Source organism: Tauraco erythrolophus, chromosome 3 (assembly GCF_009769465.1).
Source record: "Tauraco erythrolophus isolate bTauEry1 chromosome 3, bTauEry1.pri, whole genome shotgun sequence".
NCBI classification, from domain to species: Eukaryota; Metazoa; Chordata; class Aves; order Musophagiformes; family Musophagidae; genus Tauraco; species Tauraco erythrolophus.
Window position 1 is genome coordinate 11,876,552 of NC_141467.1, and position 20,700 is coordinate 11,897,251.

At 43.6% G+C, this 20,700-nt stretch overlaps 1 protein-coding gene across 1 annotated transcript in view; it reads right to left on the reverse strand.

The window, feature by feature from the left end:
* The window catches only part of MBOAT1 (membrane bound glycerophospholipid O-acyltransferase 1), a 58,373-nt gene extending 41,916 nt beyond the window's left edge, over positions 1–16,457 (reverse strand). Inside the window, exon 1 of the mRNA XM_086609007.1 lies at positions 16,368–16,457. Within this exon, the coding sequence (XP_086465133.1) occupies positions 16,368–16,457 (90 nt within the window). The remainder of the gene's footprint in view (positions 1–16,367) is intronic.
* Positions 16,458–20,700: the final 4,243 nt, after the last annotated feature.

The following is a 20,700-nucleotide window of genomic DNA, read 5'->3' on the forward strand; positions in this document are numbered from 1 at the left end:
CTTATGATAGCATTTCGTAACATCCAAATTGTGATATTTTAAAAGGGTGTGTTACAAATGAGAAATGGAATATTCTTCAATCAGATCATCTCAAAGATATCTGATACTTAACTGAAATTTTTCAAAATATTTTGATCTTCCAGACTATTTTTATGAACCTTAAGGGCAAATATTCTCTACAGAGATCACTTAACTCTACGCAGGGAGGTGACAAACATCCCCAAAATGAGGGCTGATATCGCCCTTACAAACCATGTCAAGTTTCCCTCTGCTAGAATTTTCACTTCGGCTTCCACTAATGAAGAGTATTCCCATAACATCATCCGTGCAGCTCCCCTTGTTGCCCACAGTGGTATCACTTTGCACAGAACCCAGTTCACCAAGAGCCAGTACAAACAGCCATTTATGAAGAATTCAGAATCGACTGCCACTTGCAAGATGCTGTATTTTCTGTCTACATCCAGGCACTGTGAATTGCAAACAGCACAGATCAGAGAGGAGGCAAATTCAGTTACATTGGAGAAATACTGATGCAACTACTGAAAAGTCATGTCTCCAATATTATACCAAAACACCTCTTTTCTGTGACTCTGTGTTGTAGTCCTGTGAAAGATTTTCAGGCAGCAGAAGCAAAAAGTTTGAAAATAGAATTTTTCTCATAGGAAAGGTAAAGAGAGAAAGGCATATATGCATGACTAATTTAAGATTATTGCCCTCTTCAGAAGAAGCACTAAATTCTCATAGCCCTGTTTTTTTTGTTGCTGTTGCATGTGGAGTACGGAGTTGGTAAAGTAGAATATGCCAAATTGACAGTATTTAGGCTTATTGGGCTGTTTTCCTGGGTAAATTCTGCTGTTTCCCTACTTACAGGGTCAAATATCCTTCCATGATTTAGACTATAAACTTAAAACAGATGTTCTTTCTGGATTACCTCTATGAAGCAGAATAATCACTAGCAGGACACACAAATACAGCTATAGAAGAGATTAAGCCTTGAGTCATCAGAAATTTTAAAAGAGAAACATTTAAGTCAAAAGTAAGCTTGAGAAGTCAGATCTACATCATAATACTAAGTCACACACCCATACATTTACCTTTGATGGCTGATAAATTTAACATGTGGACCCGATCCAACTATAGCTTTAGCTTGCTGTCAACAGCTTTTACACTGAACTGTAATGACTCTGTATGTTGAACAGATGTTTAAGTAGTGATCATTTGTGTGCAGCAATGTTCTGCTGTTACCAGTAACGCACTAATTACTGTTCTCTCAGCAATGCCAAAACATAGCATGAGGAAATTGCCTTGTACCTGAGATAGCCAGCACTAATTGCTACCCGTAATAGAAGCAGCAGGCAACAAAATCAAACAAGCAGGAGCCTTCAGTCATTCAAGTGGGTTTTTTAAACCAGAATGCCTTTAGGTTGTTAGGAGAGCTGCCTCATCTTTTCAGACTGTGAGGTAGCACAGTTATTACAGTACCTTTAACCCAAAGAGAGTACTTTAAAAAGAGTAATTTGACATACCTCTGTGCAGGTATAGCATTATATAGCATTATATAGCATAACATGGCAGACACGTCTGATGCAGAACTACAACCAGCAGGTCAGAGTACAGAGGACATTTTAATGAGAAAAGGAAAAAGAAGAGTGAAATGTCGTTATCTAAATGGGAATTTTGACAGAAAAAAAACCAACAATGAACACCAGGACTACCAGCCTTGCTTTTCCAAAGGCTTCCAGAGGAAGTAGGAAGTCACTGGGATCTTGTACTTCTTGTAGGAGAGATGGCACCTTGTACCTTGCTTATGGGTAGATTCATACTGATGCAGAGGGGACAGCCTGACCTTATCATCGCACAATTCCATCACTCCAGCTCTTCTCACTCAGATGACTCAATTCAAGCGTATGTAAAGTTAGGAGATGGATGCTGAAGTGAAAATGAACAGAAACAAGGAACTCAGCAACTCCAGGAGAGTAAAATACAACAAAGCAGAGACTTGAGTACTTGCAAAGCCTCCTCTGAAAGTCCCTAGAACTCTAGGAACCTCCCATGGTGGGGACACCACAGCCCTGCTTCTCCTCTTCGCTACCTGTAAGGCTCATGCAACTAACTGGAGCTTGGATCCTTAGTTTTCATAATCTTTAGTTAAATACAACAGTTACCCATCTTTTTCTCCTGGATAACACATATTGTTCCCAACTGGTCTTTTCAGACCTGATGCGTGCTCCCAAACAATTATTTTTACGCACCCTCTCAAGAGCATTGTCTAGCCCCTGCTCTCCAACACCGTCATCTCATCCATCACAGACAGTGGGTCAGCAACAAAAAAGAAGCAGGACAAAGACAGGTTTCATCAGGCATGATCCAGCTCCAGTTCACCAGCCCCAAGCACTAACTGCTCCGGATACTTCAGTCCACTTTCTACTTTTGTATTCTTCACTAAGTAACTTCAAAGTAGCAGCACTAAGAGTAGCATCACCACAGATCTGCATTTTCCCCCTAGATTTAAAGGTTTTATTTTTAAAACTTAGAACGCAGCACAGCAAGTCAAGCACCTTTTTCACTTTGTCTGCATAGTCAACACAAGTATGTAACTGATTTATTCAAAATGCAAAGAAGGAAGACAATGAAGATATATGTGTGCATACCCATTCACCCTCCTGGCATGTCTTTCTGTGGCTTCAATGTAAATTATATTCCCCAAATATCAATGGGAGTTGCATGAATGTAGGAACAGCAGGATCCTTATAGCAACATTTCTAAAGCCCCTATTCAGAAACACGCTTAACTTTCAGGCTAGATGAAAGCCTTGTGCCTGAACATATTCATCAATTTGAAAATAAAACAGTAGGCTTAAAGTGTAATCCTTCACTAGTATGGGAACCGGCTCTTGTAAAATAATTTGCCCCATTATTGCTGTTGCAGTGTCTGTGCAATTCTATTTTAAGTTCCTTTTCTATAGAAAAAAGTGTCAGTGGTCTTTAAAAATACACACCAATACAAAGAGAGCGCTTTTGTTCCCATTATCCCAGTGATATCCCAGTAAAAGCACACAACAGAAACAAACATCAGTAAGGGAAAAAAAAGTTCCAACTTCACAAGCTATTCTAAACCAAAAGAAAGGTGGGCTTTTTTCCCCTGCTATAGAAACTGTCAGGATTGTGTTAAATTTAGGCACATTATCCTTGGAATTAAGTGGCTTGATCAAAGACTAAACCTTTCAGACATCACAATGGTATTATGTAAAAACTTATTAGGCCCTTACACATTGAAAATCTGGAACATCCTGTATTTAAACGCTCAGTCATACTCATAGTAACTTAAAAGAAGGGCACTGTAAAAATTAGCATATTAAGATATGCCTTAATTCATGCAAGGACTTTGCCAGAGGAAGGGGTAGAATTTATCTGTCCTAACACTGATGTTGATACCTGAGCTAGTCCATCTAAATTTCTTTTATTGTCAATAGGGGAAAAAAAAAAAGCAATTCCAGGTTGCAATTCACCTAATCCTAAGTCACAAGTCTAAAACAGGTACTTCTACTATAAAAGTAATCTAGATAAGTAGGTTTAGATGTAGAAATGTACACTGCAGACTCGCAAAAATGAACGGTAGCCATATTACACGCAGTAACTTTAACAGAAGCAAAAAAAATATCTCTGGACTGTGAGACTGGACTTCCATTTGGTTGCAAGAGATTACATTTTTAAAAATGACCCACAGTTCCTGGTGCTCCACTTTTTGTCTTTACCACTTATAGACACCGTAAAATGGTATCATATTCCAGAAGCTCGTATTCTGCACTAAACTAAGCCTACCTCAAGCCACTGAAATAAAATACAAATTAAAAAAAATATATATTGCCAGATATGTGTGGAAAAGTTTTAGGGTAATAATGCTCCTACGCGATGGGTATAGTCAAACACACCCAATTTCCTGCTTCCGCAAGCACGAGCTGCAAACCTCAGTTCTTCCTGTCCTCTTCCTTCTCTAAGCAGCTTTGCATCTCTGAAACACCCAGTAATGGTACTTGCAGAAGAAGGGAAGGAAAACCTTTGTGAATGACAATGAAAATGCTTTCAGTTGAGCTTAAAAACAGTAAGTACAGGATACATCAACATGGAGAGGTGAAGATTTATGTTCTTCTGTCCATGCTCCAACCTAGCAATTTTGGGGGCACAGATCTCAGATACCACCATACCTTTTCCAACACCGTGGCACTACAGAATTTGCTAAAAGAGGTACAGAAACATTCCCAGCTAACTTTCAACATGGAACTCCCTCACAGGCAGAAGAAGATACAGATAGGTTCCCAAAATATTTATGTAAGGGCCAGGGAAAATCCGCAGTGAATCTGCTCAGATTTTTTTTTGTAGAGTTAATTTTCAGTCAGCTCAACACATGCAGATGAACAAATGAATTTTTTCACAAAAGAAGAAAAAGAAGCATGGCACAAGGGTAGGGAATATACACAGAACCACCCTTTTTAGTAGTAAACTTTAGTCAGAGCCATCTATTTGACTGGAAAAATCACATTTTCAGTTTATATTTTGGCAATTATCTTTGCAAACATAACAGTTAGTAACTCACTCTGTTTCCATAAACAATGAAAACTTTATATTCTTCAGTTGCTTGCAAAGTCCCCCATTTCCACCATGGCCCCTGATTCTGCTGGCAAGCAAATTTTCTAGATAGCTTTTTTCCTTCATTTTTTAGCCTACTTCCAAAGAGCTGTGTATGATTTATTTATTTTTTTTTTTTTTTTTTTTTTTGCAAATCAAGCACAATTATCTTTGTTTCATTCCTTTGGTATACCAGTGACTGTGTAGAATTAGCAAGCCTCCGTAACTGCCAACTTCAGATACTCACTTTTACAATCATGAGATTTCAGTGTCATAAAATACTGTTCTTCCCTATTTTTCCACAGTTTAAAAGTCAAATTATTGCTCTATGCTGTTTAATATAAAAATCCGCTTATCTAGCCTTCATTCATGTGGGCTGCAGACTTATTTTTAATCCCTTTAGAACCATGGCAGGAAGAGAAACCACCAATAAAACGTGTACAGCTACAATATCCTGTTGTGGCTGGTCTTTCCTTCCTTATTTCTGCTCAGAATTTGCAGCATGCTCAATTCATGCTCAATTATTTTAGATCTTGAACCATGAAAAAAGACAAGAACATAGCCCCAGCTGTTTAGTTATGTGTGTGTTACAAGCGCCTTATGTCTACAGCAAATACCTCTGAAGTTGAACTTCAGAGCATGTCTAATTTTAGGCACTCGACTTCAGACACTATTGAAAACAACTAACTCTGAGATAACAAGCACACGCTCAAGATTCGGCACAAGCCAAACATCTCACAGAATCACTTAACTAAAATATCTGGATATCATTAGTATCTTTCCAAAAAGTCATGTGCTGAATGAATTTCAGGGGTTACCTCCTCAAAAAAAACCAAAACAAAAAAAAAGATTTCCTGGTTTCCAAACTTAGCAACCAAATCAAAACAAAAGCTAACAGGAAAACCCAGAGCATGAGCAAGTGTCAGTTCACCAACTGACATAAAGCATAAAGAAAAGTAAAGTAAAGTAAACAATAAAAAAAAAGAGAATAGATACTTGGATTTTGCTATAAATTAATTTCATTTGCACTATACTATATTTGAAGAAAAAAGATTTAACTTGCTTGCCTTATTAAAAACATGCTGCCTTCTTTATATATCTCCCACTAGAGTTCCATACTTCTATTTGCATGCAGTACAGCAGAACTTTGCATTATAATGCTGATATTCTCCAAAGATAACTGCCATATCAGGAGAAAAAAAACAAAAAACAAAAAACCACCCATGTTTGTATTACTTAGGCCACAGTATTATATTTTTCTCCAGGTGTATTCTTGCCACGCTTATGAGTCAGCAATAGCAGAACCTGAACTTGCTTTCCTTTACAAAGGACAGCAATCATTAGGCAACAGGAATAAGTCTCATTTTTCCCCTTTAACATCTTGGGAAAAAAAAAAAGAAAAGAACGCTTTTACATTTTAGAATGATTACAGTAATGTTCCTACTATGTGGTGACAGACAACTTATTGTCCAAGAAACAAAGTAGAGCAACAAACTTCCAGAAACTCCAAGCTCTTCTCAAAATAACCCATGAACTTAAACACAGCCAAAGAAAAAGAAATTCAACAATCCTTTAAGTTGCATAAATAATTATAACTTTCCTTTCAAACAAGCCCTTTACACTTAAAGCCTAAAAAAACATGCTTTAAAAGAACTAGGGCATTGCAGGATCTGCACAGCTAGCCTGCAAAATTTACTTCCATCCCTCCTTCTGTCACGAGGTTTTGTACCACTAACATCCAGCTATCTCAGAAGCACTTTGAGAAAGCATTTCAGGTTTGATGTTTAGCAAACTTAAGATATCTCAAAACGCAGATGGACTTTTTCCCACTGCTACTGCATCACTAAAGCACAGATAGTGGTAGTACACCAGCATTCCTGACGCTGGAAGGCACCTGAGAAATGAACAGCACGTACTTTATACAGGACGAGGGAGAGGAGATTTCCAAGGGGTTGACCAGGGACCTGGGTCCCCACTGACTGCTCAAAGCCTCTCCAGCGCACAAGCCAGTAATTCCACCTGCCAGCAAATAAACGAGACCACCATCTCATAGGCAAAAACAGTTCAGGCAATTGCAAAGTCCCGATCCTAGACACAGGAAACAGAGGCACACCTGCCATTTAAGGTATTCTAAAGTGGTCTGGTACATTGCCCTTATTGGTGACTACGCTCAAAAACTGACACATTAGAGAAAAATAAAAAAGAGGCAGCAGATACAGAATCAATTTTCTCCTAATAATAATTTAAACCCTGACTCAATTCTATCCAGGCCAAAAACAAAAAGGGAGCTGGACTGAGATAGTTAGGCAATTGAGGTAATAGTGCACGTAAAATGTATGACTGATAAACAGTAAGATAACAGACTACTGATAGCAGAATCCTTTCAAAGGATGGAGGCAGACTACACCAGACACCTGCTGGTTTAGTCTCTTCAAAGAGAACATGCAGGTGATGAAACCCCCAAATACAGCATTAAAGATACACAGCATGAACTGAAGAGGAAAAGCTCAGCATATGGACAAAAAAATACCCATCAGTTAAAAATCAGAACAAAGAAGTAAGAGGATAACCAAGAAGGAAATACATTGCAAGGTATATAGGGGGGCAGTTACTTTCTATATAAACCGACACAAGGATAGCTGTAGCTTGGGCTCCTTGAAAGTGGGATGCTGGAGAAGTGACCTCTCTTGGGTGTTGGCTGATCTTCCCTACAGAGAACTGCTTTCTGTTGTATCACAGTGTGAAGAAATTCCAGCAATAAATCCCGCACTGAGTCAAGCCCTGGGAGTGGACAATGACTGTAGCAGAGCCACTCACCTGTAACAGGAGCAGCCACGCTTGGGACTGCCAGCAGCAACTTCAGATCCCCAACCCATCAGCAACACCAGCTGCAGAGCTGCAAGAAACCAGCGCCTGCAGAGGGGATGGGCCCTGAAAGGATTTGGCAAAAGAATACCTACTTCCAAACGCTTTCCCTTTTAAGCTATTAAGTGTCTTACTCATGTTTTCATATAAACATCCAAGACCTTGCTGGCTCTGGCCAAGTTCTCGGCCTTAGCATTCTGTTGAAATAGGTTTCACAGTCCAGTTGTGAACTGCATCAAAGAGACCTTCATTTTAATCACTGTTGAATCTGCAGCCTTCCAATGTTATCACATTTCTCTCTTCACACGGAGAAACACCAGGAGACAGAAGCGAAGTCGTCCCAGACCTATTTAATTTATGCTGCTCACGCATACTTTCACCATGATCCCTCTTAACAGTCATGTTTCTAAAGCAAATAACTCAATTCCTTCACTTTGCTTTTGCATGTTTAAGAAGTCTACCCTGTAGTTTTTATCTTGTTCGCATTTTCATTCTAGTTTCACAGCAAAGAAGAGCCACAGTCATCTTTCAATTCACAAGAGCACCTACAATGGGACAGAAATATAATTATGTCACTCATTTCCCTTCTACACCGGACCATTCTTTGTTCTAATCCTCATTTTATTTACTGGTTAGCATCAGCAGAACATCTCTAAAACTTTCTTTTTCCAAACTGCCGAGTCCATTTTCCTCTCTGCAACATTACGTTTGCAATTGGGAATCAGTGCCCTAGCAGAGAAGTAGCAATAAAGGTAACACTAAATCAAAGTCACATTCTCTGAATAAAAAACAAGCAAATGTTTCCTCTCTTAAGAGTCTATCATATTTCACAATGTACCACAGCAATATGCCTACACTTTCAACATACTTGTATAAAATAGGCAAAAACCACCCATACACTTAGCACAGTGTTATTGTTGCTGTGGCAACTACAGACCACAATTTTTTGCCTCAAGAGAATTAGCATAAACACAAACATACACAAAGGCATAAACAGCTGCGGGTGTTAACAGTGCCTACAACTCCCTGTGGATGCATAACGCTGCCATCAAAAGCTGGATTTAATTCAGAGTTAAGTCCTTTAACTTCCCACTTACTGTCTCCAAACCGTTGGTCTACACTTGTTTTTTCACCTTCAATAGGTGAAACAGCAACCATGCCAACAGCACAGTTGGCAAAGAACTCTGAGACACCCTGCAGCATAGGAAGTATAAATGTAAGACAACTTAAACTCTGCTTGTGAGCAAACAAAATAATGCCAAAACTCTCTCTCAAACAGATTGATCATTGATCTATCAGCTAGAATTTGCCGGTATAAATACTTACTGCTAATTGTAGGAGTCAGTGATTCGAACCTGCCCTCCGTGTGTGTGTGCACAAGATAAAGTCAATACTGTGCTACTCTTTAACACTCCCTTGCACTGATAACAGGAAGAAAACCTACTTTCACCTGTTTGTAATGTCATTTAAGCTAGGTGTAAGGATTAATAATTAAATCTTTCCTACTCAGCAGTCCTTTAAAAATTAAAGTTTTATTTTAAACTGATGCATGAGCATGAAAACCAGCATGGAAGTTATCTGAGAAATGCTGGGAGTCAGGGGTCCCCAAATGTCTTGAGTTCTGCCTTGTTATTTTGCCTTCCCCATTCCTGCCCTATCTGCATACCAGTACCAAACTGCACTTGAACAAGAAACCACAAAGAAATTGCTCAAGTCCAATTAGAGCTTTTGTCACAAGACCAGGGCCTGCAGAGCAAACACTCAACCTGTGCATGACAGCCAGCAGCTGAAGTTTCCTTCTTGGCCCAAAATCATTATTTAATTTTTTAGTATTCTGCATGCAATCCAAAAGACTGATCCAAAGGAGTATTTTTCCAGTCTTACTCACTCACTGAACCAGAAGACCGCAGAATATAATCTGATACTGATTGATAATTTTTAAAGTCGCTATTCCATAGGATTGCCAAATTTTTGTCTGGGACTTACCACGTAGATACACCTACTCAGGTACATCTGCCCTTTGCATAAGTCATCTAGATAGGCAGGTCACATGCTTCCAGACAGCATCCCACCCACTATGCTGCAGACTTTATGCACAGGAAGACATTGGCAAAATTTCCATTATCCAGCCACCCAGGAACACCAGGTACATGTTCAGCGTCCTCAAACTCCACCTGGACAAAGCATCCGTACAGAGGGAAATCAAAAATGAAGAACTGTTCTAATATTTAGTATTTGTTTTGTATAGGGCTAGGTAGCACAGCAACAATCATGCTATAGACTGACTAATTTTCTTACTAGTTTTCAGAGTAAGGACTACCTTTTCCTGTTCAAAGCTGGTAAAGTTGTCTAGTTAATATTTTGACTTTTGGTTTAAAAATTATTTTTCATTTGGGTATTTTACTACAACTTAGAGGAATGACTGAGAACAAACTCCTTGGAAATTTGTAAGTGCTTCAATTTGTTTGATTCAAAAATACTTTTAGAAGTTTTTTTTCCTGCACCTATATTGAGATTTTTTTTTTTTTAAGCTTGAAATTTCCTTACCCATTGGCAGAGGCAGGACAGGCTGACCCAGCTGAGGCCCGCACAGAACAGGCTGGATTCTACACTGTTAGAAGTGACCAAACAATCCTGACCAGCGCTATGCTCTGAAAAAACCTACCAAATGAAGGTCAGATTTCCACTACGCCTATCTTACCAAGTGCCGTGGTGCAGCAGAAGCGGGTCTGAAGAGCAAAACAGCTGAGCATGAGGACCCCACAGCCATTCGACTCATTGTCTGGAGGGTACCACTCCAGAAGAGCTAAGCTGCTGCGAGCTCCATGCCCTCCAGCAGCTGAAGCACCGCAGGCTCCCAGGGCACATCCTTCGGCTCCGTATCCTCAGAAAGCCACCCTGCACAGATGCTCTGCGGCTGCTTCATGCACAAAGCATGCTAAGCAGGGACAGTCAGGAGATTCATTCCCAAAGCTCGCTACTGATCCAAACTGCATATTAGCATCAACACTCCCACTGTTAGTAAAGGACTGTAGAAATTTATGCATGAGGCTGTACTTTTAAGAAGCCCTCCTTAAGTAACCTCACTAGACTACCCCAGCATGCAGGAGATGAGGTTTGCTACCCTCAAGGTTAACTGCAACTACTAGGTCACATACAGAGGGATTTTTTCACTTCAAAGAGAAATGCAGCCCATTGACATCAGACTTGTTACTTGGTTTTGCCCAGCACAGAGGGCCAGATTCACCTCTGCGCTGATGCCAAGCTCAGCGCTGCAGCCTCCCCTGCCCAGGGATTACCAGCACTGTTGGCGGTTTGGCAAGTCTACCTCGAGCAATGCCGTAAGAGTAGCCAAGGAGCAGCCAGGGCATTAAATACCGTGCCAGACTGGCCAACGTGCAGCAAATCTTAAGCATCAGGGGCTTCCCTGAAAGCACAGAGCCATCTCTGCTCAGTGCCCAGATCCCGAGGCTGAAGCCCGAGAGACTCTGTCACTACTTTATATTGTCTCAAAATCGCTGCAGAGCACCACTGAATCAGTGCTGGTGTGATTAATGTGCAGAGAGGTTTCAGGAAACTTTATGCAGCACTTCAACGTTTATTTTTCCAGATCTCATTTAACACAATTGAGAAGGAAAGTGATTAAAAGGGGGAAAATTGCAAGCAGCTGATTCCAGTTGCACTTTTGTCCCTTGCCAAATGAAAAACTTAATAGGCCAGACTTTGTTTTCAAGGCATGAGGGATGTGGAAATATTTACACCTGTGGTATCGAAGACATCAGCTATGAGGTTCAAGACTGCAGTGCCAAACTGAGTGAGAATACGTTGAAAAGGGCAGCATGCATTTCCAAGGCAGAACAAAATGTGTATTACTGCAATTGTTAGTAATAGCTGACCTGAACAGAAAGAAATGCTTTGGAGACAATCTTAATCTTTAGAAAGTACTATACCTCTGTCTCAGGACTGTACAGAATCTTGAGCCCTGCACAAGCAGGCGCAACAAGTTAGAGAGTGGATTTGCTCTAAATGCACAGAAATGCTGAGTTGCCCATGAGCACTATGAACTGCCCTGCTTGCAGGCACCTGTTTAACTGGGGACCCAAAACAGCATCAGCAAGACTATGCCTCTGTTCTTTAAATGAAGTGCTATGTCCTTCATGGCATTATAGTAAAAAGCTAAAGATTTCTTTTAAGTACCATAGTTTTACAAAATCTGGGTACTCAAAAGTCAGAAAATATAAAAATTAAAGTTGGTTTTGGCAACCAAAGTAGTATCTCTCTATAAATGTGTTTTAAGATGTTGATTTCAAAATTCAGTTTTTCTATTTCTCAAATAACTAAGTTACACAGCTTTATTTTTTTGCAGTTGAGGGTGTCAAGCAGGGAGGCATTAAATCTGAGAAGTACTGCTGCAATTTAAAATGAAAACATAGAATTTGCAATGGCAAAATGACTGGCATTAGGAAATTAAAATGTAGCATAGTTCATACCAAACATGGACACTTGTTGCTTTGCCTTAGAGTAGTTTTTTTGAGGTAAAAATCAGATACTGACCCCACTTACATCTTCGATGAACTTCCATCTTCAGTCATCTCACTCAATCTGTAACAAATTACCTTTCTTCCCCAGCATTACATATTCTAATGCCTCTACTGACAACTATTAAAGGAATCTCAAAGCTCCCAGCGTAAGACTGTTGAGTTCCTAGAAAACTAATATTTATTTGGCTTTCCACTGCCCAAAAAGGGGATTAGAGAAGTCATGCAAACAGGCTTGAGACTAACACACCTGCGGACTAACTAAGCCAGAAAATGGAGAAGTAAAACTGAAGTCGAACAGCAAAAGAGCTGAAAAATGTGAAATTTAACAAAACAACCTCTGATTTTGGGATCAGAATCCATGCTGATTTTTGTAAAAGGAAAAATATACATATTCTTCTTTCTCCTTTTTAAACTAATTCATCAGCATGCTTTGGGCAGAGAGCTATTCAAACTCAAGGAATGGTGGGAAGACAGCTCTAATACTTCAACTATCCCAAGACTCAGAGGCATGTCCCACAGTCCCCCCCTAGAGTTCGCGCTTGATTTAAACTGCTGCCAAAACATAAACGTGCAGACCAGCTCCAATGAAAGGATTAAAATTAAAAACAAGGTGTACAACCAGCAGCCAAAGCATGCAAAATTAAGTTTAAATGCACATTTTTAACCCTTTGGGGAAACACAGCTGGCCTCATCAATGAAAACACTGAAGTTAGAAACTCTGCTACATAAACATGAGAAGATGCTGATACTACTTTTATTTTTTTGAGAGTGCCCTTGAACACAAAACATATTTCCCTGAAAGTCAACAAACTTGGTACTGTCTGACATAGGTCAGGGTAAGGCCTGTAAAAATGTAAGATTTGCTATACGGCAGTTGAGGATTTGCGTTTAGACTGCTACTTCCAAGGCAATAGGTAATGTGGGATACCAAGGGTTTTGATGTCTCAAAATCAGTGATTTAGGGCATATATTACAAAAGAAAATATATACTTTGCCAAACATTACTGTATAAGCATACTGGATGGATGACATTCCAGAATCAGTGATTAGGGGCATACGTGAAAAAAAACAACACCCCAAAACTCTTTTCCAAGTGCTACTGGAGGCGTGTCATTTACCTAGCCAGATATTTTTAGAATGCAAGTCAGCTAAACTTCGAAGTCTGCTTTCCTGGGACATGAGGATGAACTGAACACAGAGCCTTTTCATCCTCTTTCAAGCTTATTAATCTTGTTACTTAATAAAGAACTTCTTAAAAAATAATATTTCAAAGCTAAATTCAAAGATAAATCATCCATTAGAGAGACATGCAAATACACAGACACATCAGGATTATTTTAACATCTAAAGCAGAAAACGTCACTATGTTCTCATGTAGTACACTATCTACTAAATAAAACATGAACAGTGTGCCAGGTACACAAGGCAGCTAGGAATTGCACTCTCTGTAATCCTGTGCTGGTTTTAAACCTAAGTTGTAATTTTTTTTAAATGAAGAAAACAACTAATGTGAAAAATAATATTTTCACATTCATCTATGCTTCCCATAAAGAGTGATACAATAGCTGCTTATTAGATGACAAACATTTTCCACCTACTGTTGCTACAGCTTTTCTGCCCCTGCTATGAAAGGGTAACTATTACGACGTTTATTTTTCAGATCTGCAGCTCAACATTTTTTGCTGGTCTTTCTCATAGACTAAAATCTCTCTGATGGCACAGACCTCATGGAAAAACACCTCTGTAAAAGAAGGGAAAAGTCCTCTGTGCACTTAGAGGCAGACACACATAACTTTCACATATAACGGCAATCTGGATGGTCTAAGCTCCACCTGTGCACCTCGGTTTCCAGCTTTCCGGGCACTTCTTGGCACTTTTGAAGGCTCAGGGCCAGCCATGCATAACCAAGAGCCACATGAACCGGAGGGAGATTTAGGCTGTCACCATCCAACAGGCTGAGCACGATGACTCTGACATACAGCAACAAACCAGAGACTATCTCCCCTGTTGCAGCCCACCCACTGAGTGGAAGGCATAGGCAGCCTGTTAGCATCGCAATAAGGGATACGTGGGATTCGTATGTAGCGAAATAGTCTTTCCTATGTAGAGCTCCGTTCTGCACAGAGGAGTGAGTGAACTTTTCTTTTCCCCCCTCAGCAAAAGCTCCCTCTCATTCAAAGGAGGAAGGTAACCAACCCACCTGGCAAAAGAGCTCTGGGAAAGCATTGAAAGTGGTTTTATTTTGTTTCCAAGGGTGTAAGCACTAAAGGTTGGAGTTGAAACTCATGTCACTTGAGGGCACAGTGGTGGTGCAACGCTTCTGCGCAGCAATCTGGGTATTTCCGACCCCGGGGCAGCAGAGATCCCTGATGCTTGGCATGGTCCAGCACATTGCAGTGGGGCAAGAGGGGTGGGGAAGATTTTTAAATGACTGATAGCATAATCTCACAGGGACAATTAAGCAGGAACCCAGGGGTGGGAAGGTGATTTTCAGGTTAGGAAACCTGCATTTCAGCACAGCTGCACTGCAGTTCTGAAATGAAACACAGAAAGGGGGTTTCCTGCTGCCTGGCACTGCTCCATGTCACAGGAGCCAGTGAGGTCATTCACAGGGACAGCACCTATATCTGCACACCCACTAACGCAGCCCAGCCACACCTCCAAGCCTGGAGCATGCCTCCTCTGTTTACTGGTGTGGGCTCAAGCGGAAAACCAACAGGCACACAAATGCCTGTTATCAGCACCCACGAGACCGGGGCCCTGGGACAAACACAGCATGTAACCAGATGCAGCGAAACATCCTGGGTGACTCATAAGCATCCCAGTTCCCCATCCCTACCAACTCCTACCAGCCCAGAAAAGCACAGGGAGAATTTCCTCCATGGAAAACATCATCTTTGTATCACCTTGGCTGAACAGAAGGACAAGATTTAGAAAGCTCAGAAAGACAAAGTGCAGTCTGTCAAGTCTTCATTGTTCGGTGACCCAGTGAGCATAAAGCTCTATGTACACCATGCTGTCACAAACAAGCTGGAACAGTAAACGTTTGCTATTCCTGGTTCCTTTGGTGTTCCCATATTCATCAATCATGGCATGGAATATCTCAAAACAGAAGCTATCACTATTCATGTACCTTCTCCTAAATTATTAGCTTATACATAATTATAGGCCTTTATTATTTGACTGGTTTAGTGTTGAGCAACAGAAGTCTTTTTTTGCATTAAAAAACCCTGTTTTCTATTAAAACAGGAAAAACTGGCATGGTTAGGTGTAGGGGTTTAATCCATAAAATGATGTATTTCTTACTCAACTTTAAAAACAAACAGTAGTAAAAAATTACAGCTAACACTGCAAACAGAGGAAAGCAAATAAATCTCAATCTTCTGTTGATGTTTACCAGCACGTCTCTGCTGCCCTGGTTTCTTAGGGCACAGTCCAACCTCCTAATAGTTTGGCGGAGACTTCTTCTGGTCGGCACAAACTTCCAGACCTAACTTCCTCCTTGCCGAAAGAACGCAGGAAGGCAGCAGGTGCGCGCAGGCTTGAGAGACAAGAAACGGCAGCGGTGGGGGAGCAACGTTTTTTGCCTGTTAGGGGTCAGCTTATCCAGGAGCCCATAAACAACCAGACAACTCCAGAGCCAAAAAATACAGTATGCTGTCAAGCGTTTCATGCAAATTCAATTGCCCATAAGAGGTATGCGTGCCTGTGCAGTTTGTGCATCTCCATATACGCGCTCTGCAACTTCATCAGGCACTCGTACTCGGCTGAAAGAGGTTCTATGCCTCCCTTCTGCAGACCTATAGCCAAAAAAGCAGCCTGAACGCAATGATTTCTAACAGGCCACATTGCACCCGCCCTCCCGCACAGTGCCATTCCCAGACAGTTAACCAGCGGCAGGCACCACCTGAACTACTGAAACGTTTCAAACTTCGCCGCAGTTCACTCAACACCGCGGCTTACAGCATCCAGCAGCAGCGACTTCTAGCAAGAGCAAGGAAAGCGCCGGGCATTGCCGGGAGAAACAACAGGCTTTCCCAGTGACACCAACCAGCCCGCCCGGCCGGGCTGCGCGGCTCGACCCTCCCGCCACCCCGCCTCGCCCCGCCGCGCCCCGCCGCGCGCCCTCCCCTCGCCGAAACGCGGTTCTACGCCGAGGTTTTCCGCGGGGGACGGTGCCTCTGCGCTGCACCGCGCCCCCCCCCCCCCCCCCCGAGGCCCTTTGGCAGATGGAAGGAGGAACAGCGACCTCGTCTCCGCCAGAGAAGCCTCCCCGCACCGGCAGACCCCGCTTCGGGACACACACGAGAGCCGCCCCCCCGGCGCGGCGCCTCACCTGGTCCAGCGGGATGCCCAGCAGCCCGCTCAGCGGCTGCAGCACGGTGGAGCCGGTGGGGCGGGGTGGGACGCCGGGCAGCCCGGCCATGCTGCATCCCCCCCTCCACCCCACACCGCCCCTCTCGCCGGCCACGCGTTCCCCCTCGACCTCGGCGCGCGTGCACCTGCGTGTGCCGCCCACCCCGTTCCACTCCGCGCGCGCCGGCCGCCGGGCCGCAGGGTGCGCTCGGAGGGGCGGGGGCCGCCGCCAACGGTCGGGGGCGGGGCGCGCGCCGGCCGGGCCTCGCGGGCCGGGAGCTTCTCGCCACTCCTGGGGCTTGAGCTGCCGCCTCCCGTCGCCCCCGGGAGAAGGCTGGGGGGGACGGACAGGCGGCCAAGCCCGCGCGTGACGTTGTTCAGTGATAACGCATTCGGATTTGGAAGGCAACTGCTCCATCCCGAGGGAGTCCCGACCGCCCTCCCTGCGGCGGCGCGTTTGTTACGGGAAGTGAAAAACATCCTGCGCGTCCCCTCCCGGGGATCCCCCCGGCCCCGCCCCGGCAGCCCCGGCCGGGAGAAGGGCAGAACGGTTAACGCCGCAGTGGCAGCGCTCGGCCCCGGGGCGGGGAGCAGCACGGGTGGCTCGGCGGGGGGGTGTGGCGGCGGCGAGCGGGCCCGGCGCGGGCGCGGAGCACCCGCCTGATGCGGTACCGGTACCGTGCGCCAGGTGAGCTCCTTCAGCCCAGTGCGCACCGACAGGCACCGCCGAAACCAGCCTCCCTGACCCAGCTTCTCAGGAGCGCTAACCTCTGTGACAGCTGCAGGGCCGAGCACAAGTTCACAAGTGCCCCAAGCAGAGGAGTGCTGCAGTTTCACAACTGAAACAGTTGTAGGTTTTTATTTTTTTTTAACACCGATAAGTTCTTTTCAGTCATTGTTCATAGAAGTACTGATGTTTTTAATGGACAACTACCAAGCGTTCAGCCTGTAGTTCGCATTGCTAGAAGCAAAGATGCACGTGATTTGGAGAAATAGTGACTTTTCCTTGATAGGGGAAATAAGGAAAAAGGAGTAGGAGTTTTAAGTTACATGTTTGTCTTTTAAGTGAAATATGGCCATTAAAAAGGTACTTCTGCCAAGATCACCTATCTGCAGAAGGGTTGTTCTTACACTTGCCACAGACAGTGTAGTGTTGTGCTGCAAGGAAAGCTCAGGCAACATCGCAAAGCTTTCTGTCCAGCTCATGCTGCTGACATGCTCCGAACCTGAAATACCTCAAAGGTTCTTTGCAGGTTCAGTTTCAGGCTCTTTGATAGGCCCATCATTTTCTCTTCTTCAAATAATTGCCAACTGTGGTAGCTGAAACTGTAGTAGTGGCTTAAAAAACGGTAGTGTGACGTGTTCAAGGTGTCCTGCTTATACTGTGCAAGCAAGTGCTGTGCTGGAAAACCCAGGCAAAAATTGTTCGGCAGGGAAGTTTTACAGCAACAACGTTCTCTTAATAGTATTGTTTTAGTGATGCCGATTTGAATATGTATATATGAATGTATATACATACAAGCACACACGTACTTTAAGTAGGGAAAGTAAGCAGTTTGGAAGGACTGGGTAGCCATGCATAAGAGTTCCTAACATTTTCCATTAGAAGTCTTTCTTTCCAGTTGTTTAAAATTTGCCAGCCTGAAACTGTCTGGATGGAACTTTCCATTGGCTGTGCCTGCCACAGTCAGGCTGCTGGTTGAGCTTCGGCTAAAACCATTGACCTGCTTTTGGGAATAGAATAAAAGAGATTTGTTACACACACACTACAGATATTCTCAAAGCTTTTTCACTGTAGAAACCTTATACCTCTGAGATGGTGGCTTCAATTTTAGATGTAGTAGTTTTGCTGGAATCAAGGACATGCCTTTCATTGTCCTTGATAAACTACTCAGGAGTGACCAACTGCAAGAGTTCTGGGGGAAAAGCCATACATAACCCATGTGGAGACTCAGGAGGTCAATATATAATATCTCTGAAGACCATAAGCATTCTTCGGCCCTTCACATTTCCTCCAAGTGACTGGACTCTATCTAATTGCTGCCACCATAGGAGCAAAGTGGGATATCACATGGCTTCCGGCACAGGAACTGAGAAGAGCATGCCTGTCTCTCTACAGTCAGTACTCAGCCATCTGGGCTTTGAGCGGTGGTGGAAACAGCTGCTCCAGAAAACAGCTGGAAAGAGAAAAGGACAGATGGAAAAAGCCAGGAGTAAGAGCACAAGAAGGAGGAAGATGACAATTCTGAAGTGGGTTACCACAGGAAACCTGGTGAAGGGAACTAGAGCAAAGTTGGCTGCAGATATAAAGGAACAGAAGCAAAGGGAGCTTTGGTTAGGAAGACAGAATTGGTGAGGGAAGTGTATCAGCAAGAAGGAGGTGGGACAGAAGTTTGAGAAGAAAGGCAAGATAGTATTAAGATGAAAGCACTGGGGAGAGAAATAGGAACAGATCGTCCCTAGTGTTATCATGCGTCATGAACAAGACAGTCAGATGATGAGGCCCGGTCAACATGGATTTATAAAGGGCGGGTCTTGTTTGACCAACCTAGTCTCCTTCTATGATAAAATGACCCGTTTAGTGGATGAGGAAAGAACTGTGGATGTTGTTTACCTCGATTTAGCAAGGCCTTTGACACTGTTTCCCATCATATTCTTCTGCAGAAGCTGGCTGCCTATGGCTTGGACGGGTGTATGCTTCGCTGGATCAAAAACTGGCTGGACGGCCAGGCCCAGAGAGTGGTGGTGAATGGAGTTAAATCCAGCTGGCAGCTGGTCACCAGTGGTGTTCCGCAGGGCTCAGTGTTGGGGCCTATTCTCTTTAGCATCTTTATCAATGATCTGGATGAGGGGATCGAGTGCACCCTCAGCAAGTTTGCAGATGACACTAAATTGGGAGGTAGTGTTGATCTGCCTGAGGGTCGGGAGGTTCTACAGAGGGACCTGGACAGACTGGATCGATGGTCCGAGGCCAACTGTATGAAATTCAACAAGACCAAGTGCCGGGTCCTGCACTTGGGCCACAACAACCCCCTGCAGCATTACAGGCTTGGGGAAGTGTGGCTGGAAAGCTGCACAGCAGAGAAGGACCTGGGGGTGCTGGTCGACAGACGATTGAACATGAGCCAGCAGTGTGCCCAAGCAGCCAAGAAAGCCAACGGAATCCTGGCATGTATCAAAAACAGTGTGACCAGCAGGAGCAGGGAAGTGATTGTCCCCCTACACTCAGCACTGGTGAGGCCACACCTTGAGTACTGTGTCCAGTTTTGGGCCCCTCACTTCAAGAAGGACGTTGAGGTGTTGGAGCGGGTTCAGAGAAGGGCAACAAAACTAGTGAAGGGTTTAGAGAACTTGTCCTATGAGGAGCGGCTGAGGGAGCTGGGACTGTTTAGTCTGGAGAAGAGGAGACTCAGGGGGGACCTTATCGCTCTCTACAATTACCTGAAAGGAAGTTGTAGGGAGATGGGGGTCGGTCTCTTCTCCCACGTTATGAATGACAGGACGAGAGGGAATGGCCTCAAGTTGCACCAGGGGAAATTTAGGTTAGATATCAGGAACAATTTCTTTACAGAGAGGGTTGTGAAGTGTTGGAACAGGCTGCCCAGGGAGGTGGTGGAGTCCCCATCCCTGGAGGTGTTTAAAAACCATGTAGATTTGGTGTTGAGCAATATGGTTTAGGGACCCTGACAGTGCAGGGTGAATGGTTGGACTCAATGATCTTGAAGGTCTCTTCCAACCAGACGATTCTATGATTCTATGATTCTAGGAGAAGCTGTGAGTGGCGACACAGGGGGAAAGCAAAGTGGAATTATTATTAGAAAAATGATTGCTGTTGAAAACTACTATTCCTGAATTTTGGTGCTCCTTTTCTTGTTTAGCTAGTAGCTTTGAAACACATAAGCAAAATACTGTCAGCTCTGCAGCTTATAGTCATGGAAGGCTGGTACAATCCCAGAAGAAGGAGAAGATAGGTTCTGCCTTCAAACCTGAGCTGTCAGCAGAAGAGCTTGGCTTGATGTCTTCTCAACGCAGTCTTGGTGCACCTCCTTCCGGGGGAGCTTTACTAGCTGGGTCGCAGGGTAGTACAGATGTATGGAGCCAGCAGTGCAGTGCGTTATGGAGAGTCCGTCCCCCTGGAAAGGGAAGCCCTGCTATAAGAGACACTTGAACTGGCACTGCATGGAGCCAAGGGCTAAATCCAACTGAGAGCACACTCCTGGACCCAAACTGACTCACTAAAGGTACATTCATGATACACTGCGCTTAGACTTGAAAACTCTCCTACACTCTACCATGCTCGAATGGACCCATCT